The sequence below is a fragment of the Hibiscus syriacus genome, unplaced genomic scaffold, assembly GCF_006381635.1.
Source record: "Hibiscus syriacus cultivar Baekdansim isolate YM2019G1 unplaced genomic scaffold, ASM638163v2 tig00111505_pilon, whole genome shotgun sequence".
Taxonomy (NCBI): Eukaryota; Viridiplantae; Streptophyta; class Magnoliopsida; order Malvales; family Malvaceae; genus Hibiscus; species Hibiscus syriacus.
Window position 1 is genome coordinate 205984 of NW_024063108.1, and position 12699 is coordinate 218682.

Sequence of the window (12699 nt, forward strand, 5' to 3'; positions counted from 1 at the left end):
GACATGCATGTACCTGTAGAACCTATGATTGCTGAGAATAATAGGGTTAACTATTTGTCATTTTAACCTCCAATCTTTTGATTTTATCAATTAGACCTCTTAACTATTTAAATGATTCAATCAAGTTACTTGAAGAGATGACGAAATTATTAATAAAATTGATATAATTATACTTTTAATCCTCATTACTTCTATATTTTATTAATTTATTCTCAATTTTAAATTAATTCAATAAATTTAATCCAAAATCATATTCAAATGTGTTGGGTTGGGGACTTTTCTTCTTCTTAATTTGAACTTATTTAATCTAATTTATTTTCTTCCAATAAGATTGTGGCACCTGTCATCATCATCACGTTACCAAATTCATCATCATGACAACATTTATCACCTAAATAATACTGTTTTAGACATGTTACCTAATTCATCATCATGCCATCATGCACATGTTACCAAAAAGGCTGTCAAATGCAAGTACAGTCCATCATTATTAGGAACTCTGACTACCACCATAGCCTGTGTCCTAGTCTTATTCTACCCATTGTCAGCACCTAAAACTCATGAAATTCAGGCCATTAATGGAAGAAAAAGGGCATCTTAAACGTTTTTCAACAGAACCATTCATTTGGAAACTCACTAAAGGACACCATTGAAGTCAAATGTCACCTAATGCCCTGTTCTAATGAAAGGGTCCCATATCACGAACCGAATTATCTAAGTAGTTAAAGATATGATTCTTCTTCTTAGAAATACAGAATTCAAACACCAATGATTATAACGGAAGTGATTGAACATTTTTTGTCAAACGATTGAAATTATTTAAAACATATATTAAACGAAACATATGGACCATGATAATGTAAAAGTGTTTATAAGTCATTAAATACACTAGAAAGCACATAGCATTTGGCTACTTCAGTTTTTTCTTAAACTGTGAAGTCGGCGGAACGGCTCTCTTCCTAGAAAATGCACTACTTCAGCTATCTAAATCTTCATCACCATCATCTTCATTGACCATGTCTTGACCAGAAGGGGTGGAGGAGTCCTGGTTCTTGGAAGCTTTTCTTTTTCCAGCACCCAACTTGGTAGATAGTTTTCTCGCGACCGGGTCGTTAGAGAGTCCAACTTTTGATTGGCGCGGAACCTTTGCTCCGAGTCCAAGCCTGTTAAAAGCCTATCAGAATGGTGTATGAATATATGACACGGCTATGATAGAAGCTAATCACTCTGACCTCTCTGGCCGAGCCTCTGGTTCTTCTTCCACTACTTCGTCTTGTCCAGATCCATTCATTTTATTTAGCCATTGCTCAGCCTGCATATCACTTGTGTCGATAATAAACTAATAAACTGGTCAATGGTTCCCAAGAAGAAAGAACAATCGATGACTCCGGAACTCCACCATAACCGGAACTGCCCAGAGCACTAGATGCAATCTAGACACTACAACTCTTGTACTGCATGATACACAAAGTACAGAAAGAGCGGCCACTCGAGCGAACCGTAGTATGCGTACTGATGTGCCAGTTATCCAATACATCTCCTTGATAAGATGTGCTAAAAGAACCATAGAACAAAAGTAGTCACACACTTGGAAGAAAACCGAAAAAAGAAGCTTTATGCGTAAGTTTGTGAAAACAGAAAAGAAGAAGAAGCTTCATGCATACTTCTTTTACTGAGAAGGAGACAGGAGGAGTTAACCATTATAGCAACTCCCAAAGTTACATTAAGTGTAATAAGAACATTCATCTAATATCTGAAGCTTTCAGGGGATGAAAATGCATGTGTAAGAAGTGAAGAAAACACTTACAAGCGCTGTAATGTGGCATGGCATATCATGCTCCCAATGGCAATTATCATGTTAGATATGTGAAGGACACTAAACCTCTTCTCCAATCGTTGTCTCAAGGCATTTACAAGGGTATTTTTATAATTCTCGGCATTTAACCTTTAAAGAAATTCACGAGGTCAATTTTTTATTATCACTGAACTTAGAATTATTTCCGATCGGTCTACCAATTTCTTTTGCGAGCCATCTGAGTCTTATATAGTGTTATGCCTTTATTCCATATTAAGTTTAAGTCCATGATAATTAAATACACCAAATTATTGATTAATTATTTCCATTCATGCATTTACCAATTATCAATGGGTTCTAAAAAACATACAAAAGGTAGTGTAGTGTTATCTCGATTCACGAGCCACACTGATTAACCAATTAAATTTCATTTGATCACCCTCGAACTTTAATTCCACGTCTCATTATGTCTCGGATACATGGCAAAACCAAATACATTAGAAACGGAACTTAAATGTGAAAATTCGTATTCAATCGGGAGATAAAATGTATAAAATAACTTACCGAGTTCAAATTTGACAAAATAGACTTCGGATTCAGACTCAGAACGTCGAAAAACATAAAATATGACTTTTCAAAAAATTTGACTTTTTGTCAAAGTCAACGGTTAAGAGTGAACATTAGTCAAAGTTAATGAGTTGACTCTATTCGAGTTGACTCAGCGAAATAACTTAGCTTGACCCGGTTTGGTTTGACTGGACCGGTTCTAGAAGGCTCCTGGACCGGCGAACGAATCCCACGCGCACTGCCGGCGTTTGCGGCGGCGATGGAGCTCATTTTGACGGTCTGACTCCCCGATCAACTACACGCTTGATTTAAACAGTATCGACACAAAAACAAACCGAAAATCACGCTACAATCGTCATAAATGCATTTGATAACTTACCTTAACGGAGGTCGACGACGAGCAAAATCGACTGGGTTTTGCTCACACGGCACCGATAAGACTAATGGGAGTGTCAATGAGGCGAGCCGACACCTAGATGAACGTCAATGCATTCGATAACTTACCTTGACATTTGGAATAATTTTAAGTAACAAATCAATTTTTAAACCAATTTATTTTTACCTTTTTTTTGTCTTTACCTATTTTTTTCCTTAGAAAAAAATAATATATATATATTATTAGTATATAAATTATCAGTTTTAGTCGATTTTGTGCTCAAGCTTTTAATATTTTTAAAATCATACCTAATGTTTAAATTTATTTATTTTAGTACCACTTTGTTAAAAATTTAACGTGTTTAGTACCTAAACTATTAATTTTGGTCCGTTTAAGTACATAATTTTTCAATTTGTTTTCAAAACTTAACGTTAAATTTTGAATAGGGTACTAAAATGAAACAAAACTAAACTTTAGGTATGATTTTAAAAGAATAAAAATTTAGATACTAAAATAGATCAAAACTGATAGTTTAGTTACTAAATATATAATTTACCATATATAAAAAGTGGAGCAAAATGAAAAAGTAAACGGGTAAAACATAACACAATATAAACTCCAAAAACAAAAACCCTTGGAAATTAAACCCTAAGCAATCAGCAAAGAAATGGGGAAGAAGAAAAACCAGCAACCATCAGCCTCAACCGACGATCTTCTCAACACACTGGGAGACTTCACGAGCAAAGAAAACTGGGATAGCTTCTTTACCATCCGAGGCAGCGATGACTCGTTCGAGTGGTACGCCGAGTGGCCTCAGCTTCGCGACTCACTCCTCCCCCTTCTTCAACAACAGCCGTCACCCTCTTCCTCTTCCTCCTTGCAAATATTGGTGCCTGGTTGCGGAAACTCTAAACTATCGGAGCATTTATACGACGCCGGATTTGGCGATATAACCAATATTGATTTCTCGAAAGTTGTCATTTCCGGCATGCTTCGACGTAATGTTAGGGACCGGCCCAACATGCGTTGGCGAGTTATGGACATGACCCAAATGCAGGTTTCTTCTCGTTTTCTTAATTTGGGCTGTTTTTCTTGCTGAATTTGTTGGGATTCTTATTTACTACTAAGTTTTATTTTGTGAAATTTTTCTCTGCTGGTAGCATTTCTTAGCTGAAATTTTAACTTATTATAGACTGAAAAGTGAGCAAGTTTTGAATGTGTGTTCCATTTTAACCTTATGAGTTAATATTGTGCATTTTAGGACAGGGATGCTTTGAGATTATTTACAAGTTCCTGTATTGCTGAATCCTTTCAAATGTCTATGGAGTTTGGTGGTTTTCGTCTTATATGATATCAGCTGGATTGCAGCTGGATTTCTGTTATTCATGACACATACTAAAGCTTGAATTCCTATAACAGCATTGTCTCTTGCAATGAAGTTTTGAGTAACACTGACCGATGTCAACCTATTGCCGTAGTGCTTATAATGCTTCTTATTTAAGGGGTTTTTATTTATTTAGTGATGCAATGTCCCAATTCCATAAATTAGTGGTTTCCTTTTACTTTTTCGTTCACCTGATATTTATATGCTTACCAGTTCCCAGATGATACTTTCGGTGTTGTTCTTGAAAAAGGTGGATTGGATGCTTTGATGGAGCCAGAACTAGGCCCTCAGCTAGGGAGTAAATATTTATCGGAGGTGTTATAAGTTTCCATTCAGCTTATTTATATATATTATCTGATACATGTAACATATTACTATTGTCATAGAAGGTTAAAATTCTTGTTGAATTCATAAGAGTTGCATTTTTTCAGGTGAAAAGAGTTCTGAAATCCGGGGGGAAATTCATTTGTCTTACCTTGGCAGAATCTCACGTTCTAGGTACTTTTGACCGTATCGAACAAAGAACTTTTTTCTATGTTCTTACCTTTGTTATATATATGTTCTTACCTTATTATTCATTTAGTTTCTTAATTGTTTTTCTTGTTATTTTTCCTACATAGTTTTATCAATTACTGGCTTTGCTAAGATACATGTTGCTTTTACCCTATTAGGTTTGCTTTTTCCGAAGTTCAGGTTTGGCTGGAATGTCTGTCTCTATGCTATACCTCAGAAACCATCTAGTAAGCCTGAACTTCGAACATTTATGGTGGTTGCTGAGAAACAATGCTCCAATGAACTGCACCAAATCATGTCATGTTACAATCATTCTTCCCTTGCTTGCAATCCGCATCAGGTGCTTAGGGTCTAATTGTATTACCAGTTGTTGTTGTTGTTATTATTATTATTATTATTTGAAGTTTTTTCCAACATAAATTGAGTAAAATTGCAGATAGTAACCATTGAAATGTAATAACAATCAAACTTCATGTGAAGGTTTCTTGAGGGATTCACTAAAAGGGCAGTAGTCAAATAAGTTTCCTTATTATAATAGTTTGTTATCAATGTGATCTTCATTATAAATCCTTGGAGCCCAAGCACCTTAAAGGTTTTGATGTAAATCTATGAATCTGTTTTTAGGCTTCTGGTCTTCTTGAAGCCCTTGAAAGTGAGAATAAAATTCGCGGAGAATACTTGAGTGGCTCTGACGTACTATATTCTCTTGAAGATCTTCAACTTGGAGCTAAGGGGGATCTGACAAAACTTAGCCCTGGTTGTCGAGTTCAGCTTACTCTGGGTGAACAAGGGGTTTCTCGCTTTTCTTACAAAGCTGTATTGCTTGATGCTAAACAACAGTCTGAGGCATTTTCTTTTCACTGTGGTGTCTTTATTGTTCCCAAGGTATGATTTTAAATGGTTTGGATGCAGTTTTTGAGGCAAAAGTGTTCGGAATTAGATAAAATGAAGTCTGCTCTCTTATAAACATCACCTCTATTTTGATTGAATAGGGAGTATTGCTTTGTTGGTTAGTGACATAGTGTCCTCTGGTTCTTCTATTTTTCAATAATTGGTGTAGGCTTCGACTTACTAGCATACTGTTGGTGAGGATTTGTGTGTCCTTTTTAACATTGCACTTAATTTTCTTGCTATATGTTTTACTATATTTAATATTTGTACCCAATTTGGGGTAACTATATTATTCTGTTTGAAATATGTAACTCAATCTTAGATTTCAGACTCGGGCTCATGAGTGGCTCTTCTCCTCAGAGGAAGGACAATGGCAGGTTGTTGAAAGCTCAAAAACTGCTCGTCTAATAATGGTAATTTTCTTAGAACAATTGAATACATAGTCCAAGGTCTGCTTTTATGAGACTCATTGTCCGAAGAAAGTATCTAAGCAAAATTTTGTATCATGAATGAAGATCTTATTAGAGACCAGCCATGCTAATGCTGATATGGAAGATATCCAGGTATGATACAGAAATATTGCTTGCATTTGTCAACTTTCATTATTGGTTACTAATATCTTTAGATGATATTTCTATCCCTTTCAGAAGGATTTGTCTCCTCTAGTGAAACCGCTGGCACCTGCAGATAATGATAAGGGAAATCAAATTCCGTATGTTCATGTTCACTTCATAAGTTTTCTGTTAGCTATTTGCCTGCTTTATGTCTAATTGATTGCAATGGATTCTGAATGTTTGGTTGCTTTGGTCCCTGACTTGTAGAATTAAGAGTTAATTGCATCTGCAAAAGAAGAAAACAGACTGATCTCTTAATCTTTATAGACTTCACATATGGGGAACAATTACATTACTATTGCTTCATTTTTGCTGCCACATCAGGAAATTGTTGATTAAGAAATTTTCTGTTTTGGCGTGCATTGTAACATATAACTGTCTTAAGCAAGCACTTTCCCTTATTTAAAGGACTATAACTTGAAGCTACCATGTATGTTGGGTCCTCCATGAAGTACGAAATAAGCAGCTTCAGTTTTATTTTCTTTGCCTAGTTATTTACCATGTGCCAATATTATATGCTTCACTGCCCTATATGTTTCTTACCTATATATCCAAAATGATATTCTCTTCATTCTTTGAGGGTTTTTTCTTGTTTTCCTGAACCAGGTTTATGACAGCAAGTGATGGAATCAAGCAGCAAAGCATCGTTTACCAGGTTGTAGTTCTTTTATGGCATTATTTCTATTATGACCTGTTTGCAACATATTGAGCATCATGTGCAAGAGTTTCTATTCTTATTGACTTTCTTCATTGTTATTCAAAAAGGGCAAAGTCTTCGGTGATTGGCTGCATTCTGGAATAAGTGTTATCCAATGCCCTTTTTGGTCTAGATAGATGGGATAATATTCCTTTATTAAACATGTTTGGTGTATATTTTTGTGGCTTGGGTTGTTATTTGAGTGCAAAGTAGCATACGGGGATCATCTTCTTTAACAATTTGCTTGCTTGGTCAATGCTTCTTATTGACTGCATTGATTACTTGTATTTTATACAGGGATCTTCTTCTTTAACCGGTCCCATTGTTATCGAAGATGTTGTTTATGAAAATGATGATGGCGATGTCAGTCGCTCTTTGCCTTTCCGTCGTCTTATCTTCCAGAGAACAGAAGGCCTGGTACAGTCTGAAGCTTTGCTAACTAGGGATGGATTGTTTGACAAAAGTATTTATGAAACAGAGATGAAGAAAGCCAGCTCATCTTCAAAATCCAAGCGAAGAGGAACTCAGAGAAGAAACAATGGTAATATGTTTTCTTTCAAATTTTTTGGTAGTTTCTCGAGTAACTCTTCAATAATGCTGATTGCTGATTGAGTTTGTTTGTCATTCTGACATTATTTTTCTTCATATTTAGAATCAAGCAGCAAGATGAAGGTGTATCATGGTTATTTGGCTAGTTCTTATCATACGGCGATCATTTCTGGATTTTCTCTGATTTCATCCTATTTGGAAAGTGTGGCTTCCTCGGGAAATAGAGTAAGACTCGTACACTTTTCTTTATGCTCTTTTTCCGTGATGTACTGCTCATGTTTAAAGTCATCCATCTCAGGTTAACGCAGTTGTAATAGGTCTTGGTGCGGGTTTACTTCCTATGTTTCTTCATGGATGTATGCAGTTTATGCAAATTGAGGTATTTTTTACATTACTTCCTATGCTCCCTTATCATTGATTTGGAGTTGAATCGCTTGATGGAAATAGTGCAATGGAATTTTTATCCTCAGGCAGTGGAGCTCGATCCTATTATGCTTAACCTTGCAAGGGACTATTTTAGTTTTACCGAAGATAAACGATTGAAGGTAACTGACTGTACCTTGATGCCTCTGCATATTCAAGGTTCGACTTTTGGTTCAACCTTTCGCTCAAAATATGCCTTTTCAGGTACATATTGCAGATGGCATCCAGTTTGTCCGGGACAAAGGAAACATATCCGCGGTTGGTGATACTCTTCACGAAAACAAGGATGATTCGAACAATGAAGTGCTTCATTCTTCCAATGGAAGTTGCAAACTTCGAGATCCAGAAAGCCAAAGAAGTACCAATATTGACATAATTATTGTTGATGTGGACTCTTCAGACTCGAGGTGAATGACACTATTAACGATTGCATCGATTTACGTTGAAAATCTGAAAGCGTGTAAATATTTTTTTATAAATATTTTTTTATAAATATTTTTTTAATCACCTTTGTCATGTTGTCTTTGTAGCTCCGGTCTGAGATGTCCGGCCGCCGATTTTGTGGAAGAATCTTTCCTTACAAATATAAAAGATGCCCTTTCCGAGCAAGGTCTCTTTGTTGTTAATTTGGTCTCAAGGTCTCCTGCCATTAAGGATGCCGTTGTTTCAAGGATGAAAGAGGTCAGAATTAAGAACTTCATAAGAATGCTTCTCTGTTACTATTCTATGTAGTCTTGATGCTACTGTTGACTTCGATGAAATCTAACGATTGCCGTTAAAAGTATTTTAACCGTCGGAACTTATTAAACCGAATAGGAGTTAAGAAATGTAACAATAATTCTTGACATTAACAAATGTTTCTTGTTTTTTGTGTTTACTACGTATATATAAGCACATAACCGTATAATACGATTAAAAGTTTGTAATGTTGTGCTTGCCTTTCAGGTTTTTAGCCACCTATTTTGCCTTCAACTGGAGGGAGAGGTCAACCTTGTAATCTTCAGTCTTTGTTCGGAGTCCTGCATTGAGGAGGATCGCATACCTGAAGCTGCCGTTCGACTTGATAAATTGCTCGAGTCCAAACATCCCGAGATAAGCCAGAGCATCACCGATGCAGCAAAAAAGCTCAGACGTTTAAAGTGAATACAGCATGAAAACAACGGAGTTTCCCTTTAATATATATTCATTCTGAAGTGACCTCAGAACAACCTTTCGCAGATTCGAAGCATTCGGCATTGAGAATTGCACTGCAGGACGAGAAACGTCTGAGTCGATCTTTTTAATGTTTTTCTTTAGACGGTATGTATACTGCATCTACGGTTTTGTCGTTCGATATCTTAAATACTTCCGTCATGCATTGTTTTGCGTGGATTTTAAATAATCTAAGGTCGGATGCCCGAATTCGGAACATACACTCTTCGATGTGTAACGGTATTAAACTGTAAATCCACACCATTGGAGTATGAATTTTGCCAGGCTTTCAGTTTCATCTACTGATTCATCGATACCATTTCTGTGTTAGAATGTCTGAGACAGGTTAAAAAGAGAGTACAACTAAGTTACATCTCGAATTTTTGGATTGAATCAAATGAAATTTGGATTATACACCATGCGATTTTTGAATTGGAGGCCAAATGCAACGATGATGAGCTATTTTCCAACTGTGGATGTCGTCGTCGTCTAGCTCCATGCACGTAGTCTTCCAAATGCAGTCGTGGATTTCTCACATAATGTTCAGCTTCGTTATCATCTTCCTTGTCGACCTGGTTCGACAAAAGACCATGATCATGGGATCCGTTCATAAATGCTTTCATAATAGATTAATCTCAAAGTTTATCGTAAACATCATAAAATAAATCTTATTAAATTATCCTAATGTTTTCCGTCATCAGTCGGCATCGAGAAGCGGCACAATGGACAGTGATGACCGGTACTCAGCCACTTGTGGATACAATCTCCATGGAAGAGATGAGAACACGGCATACAAGTTACAACCTCCGTTTTGGACTGCACTAATTTCTCCATGCAAATCATGCACTCGATACCCTCGCCATAACCTTCAACAAACTTCACCTTCTTCAAAGCTTTGATCGATTCTTCCGTCGCCGGAACGAACCTCGGAGCTTCTTGCATCGACAACTCCATAGCCATTGCTGTCGCTAACTCATCATCGTGTTCCCGACTCAAATACTTTTTAACTGAAAATATTATCCTTATCACGTTGTTGAATCCCTTACTATATCGACTCTTCTTCTTCTTCTCATATTCTATAATCAAGTTCGATTGGGAGAAAGCGTGATCCAATATCGTTTCAAGGCCGCGTTGTTCGAGCCATCCGGCTTCGAGTAAACGACGGGCAACGTTGTTGCGGTGTCGATGGGATCCGAATACAAACTCTGGCCAAACGGAGAAATCCTGGAAATCCTGTGAATGATCCTCTTGGAATCCGCCATTATCATCCTCAAGAAACGTACGAATATGAAGTAGAAATTCGATCTGAGAATTGCAAGGAGCCTTGGTTGGAGTCAGAGAGTAATCTACCGTCACTTGAAAACAGAGGTTGACTGCTTGCCATTATAAAAAATAAACCCTAAGCTTGCTTGATTGAAAACTAAACCAGTCTTCTGAAAATACAAGTATTTATATACAGAGATTTGCTTGATCGAAAAATAAACCCTAATACTTGATTAATACGTCAATTATTATAAAGGACGTTATATTAAAATTTTTAAAATAAATTTAAGTATTTTCTCTTACCCTGGAGGTCTCCCACGGAAAGCTGCCTTCAACCTAGAGTTGGGATCAACCTACTATCCTACCTCCCCTTACCCCATTACATATGAGAATAGGGTAAGCTAATTTCTCTTAAGCAAAGGAACCAACACAGTTTCGTTTCCAACATTAGTCCAAACTTGAACAATAATTAAATTGGAGGAGTGGTGGGAGACACCTTCGAACTGCTTTAATCCTAGCTCGATAAGCGTATAGTTAAGGATGATTGAGGAGGATGTGGCGGAGTTCTTAGTTCTAGTAGTGGTTCAATCAGAGCTGCATTCTCGATGCCGACTCAGATGGTTGTGCTAGATCATAAGAAATTGCTGGCTGTAAAACTTGCTTTGGAGCTGTTCGTGGAGGCGGGGTGGGTTGTGAAGAAGAAATTAGTATCGAAACTTGATTCGAGAATGGTGCATTATTGGACCGAGAATCGATTCCATCGCCGGTGGAGTATGCGGCCGATCTGCTTGGAAATTGACTCTCTCTCAAAACAGATCAGCAAGCTCAAAATTATCCATGTAGATAGAAACTCTGATAGGTTGGCTGCTTGGTAGTCATTAGATGCTTTGTCGAATTCAAAAATCTTTCAAAGCTTGGTGGTAATGGGTTGCAGGTTGGCTGCTTGGTTACCAGTGGTTGGTTTGTCAAGATCGCCAATGTTTACAGCTTGATGGTAGCGGTGCTCTCTTCTTTAGCTTCGTTGTCTTGGAGACTGAAGGTGAGTCGTTGATTGAGGTGATGCGTTTCCTTCTTGTCGGGGAGGATAGCTGCTGTTTGTGTTGGTATTTACGCGTTTCCGGGGCTGTTGGAGTTTGAAGGAGAGCTGTTTTTTTTCTCCTTTTGGTGTGTCGAAGCAGATTACTCTCTCAATATGCAAGCTGGTGGAATCCTTCTGTGTTGTGGTTAGTTTCCTCTTCACTTGTGAGTTGGTTGTTTGTGTCTGGCTGCTGTGTAGAGCATGATGTGTCAGTATGTTATGATTTCTCTATTTTCGTTGGTATCGTTGAGTGTGTTTCTTGTTCATAACTTGGCTGTAGCTTGTTTTAGCTAGCTCGTCAATCTGCTCTTCGTAGTTTCTTTAGATTTCCATTTTAATCTACATCAAACATAAGGAATCAGACAAGAAAAGTGAGAAGTGGAGCAACCTAGAGAAGTATGCCGAACGAACAACTTCACTTTGTCTGCGAACTTGGTTGAACTACACTTTCCTTAAGAACAACTTCAACACCGCGGAAGTAATGTAATGGTTCAAGATCCTTTAATGAGAAGCGAGCAGACAGTTGCTGAATGAACTGAGTTGTAGCGGACGTGGAGTTGCCAGTAGCAATGATATCATCGACGTAAACAAGGAGATAAATAATGATACCTTGGCTGTGGAAAGTGAATAAAGATGCATCGGCAACAGAGTTGTTGAATCCATGCAAATCACGTACTCAATACCTTCGCCATAACCTTCTACAAGCTTTGATAGATTCTTTTGTTGCCGGAACTAGCCTCGGAGCTTCTCGCATTGTCATCGCCATTGCTGCCGCTAACTCATCATCATATTCCCTCCTCACAAACTTTTTAACTCGAAATATTAACCTTATCACGTTGTCAAATCCCTTACTATTGCGATTCTTCTTCTTCTCTTTCTCTACAATCGAGTTCGATTTGGAGAGAGATTGATCCAATACGAATACGATTACAAATACGAATACGAGCGACGTTGTTGTGGTGTCGATGGGATCCGAATACGAGTTCTGGCCAAAGGGAGAAATCCTGGGAATGATTGTTGAACTATCAGTTAGGTTGTTTTGATTAGTTAGAGATTAGCATATTATTAAGAGCAATATAAACCTATTGAATATTGAGCTAAGATTGAGGCTTTGTAATCTTTTCTATCAATTTAGTAAAATTTGTTGAGCAAGTCGATCGTGGGTTGAATACTGCTCGACTCATGTTCGTTAAAAAAATTTGTTGCTCGATTCAAGTCGTTGCTCGTTAAACTCATCAGAATTTTTACCTTATTTTTTAACTATATGTAGAATCTAGTAAATCAATATTAACCAATAATTTACTATTTTTCTTATTGTTTATTAGAAAACTAATAAATTAGTAGTAATTATTAATTCG

At 37.1% G+C, this 12699-nt stretch overlaps 2 protein-coding genes across 2 annotated transcripts; one reads left to right on the forward strand and one right to left on the reverse strand.

Annotated features, from left to right (window-relative positions):
* The first annotated feature begins 3405 nt into the window (after window positions 1-3405).
* LOC120164118 (eEF1A lysine and N-terminal methyltransferase) lies at window positions 3406-9278 on the forward strand. Its single transcript, XM_039173874.1, has 16 exons — window positions 3406-3795; window positions 4336-4437; window positions 4554-4620; window positions 4794-4975; window positions 5260-5520; window positions 5856-5939; window positions 6042-6089; window positions 6174-6238; window positions 6747-6795; window positions 7135-7378; window positions 7490-7611; window positions 7685-7765; window positions 7857-7931; window positions 8014-8216; window positions 8340-8490; window positions 8755-9278. Exons 1-16 carry the CDS (start codon window positions 3406-3408, stop codon window positions 8950-8952), a joined length of 2322 nt encoding a protein of 773 aa, XP_039029805.1. The 3' UTR covers window positions 8953-9278.
* Window positions 9279-9681: 403 nt separating this feature from the next.
* Window positions 9682-10643, reverse strand: LOC120164126 (RING-H2 finger protein ATL39-like). The gene is made up of 3 exons (XM_039173879.1): window positions 10639-10643; window positions 10427-10433; window positions 9682-10305 (listed from the first exon to the last, which is right to left on the reverse strand). Exons 1-3 carry the CDS (start codon window positions 10641-10643, stop codon window positions 9682-9684), a joined length of 636 nt encoding a protein of 211 aa, XP_039029810.1.
* Between the last annotated feature and the right edge of the window lie 2056 nt (window positions 10644-12699).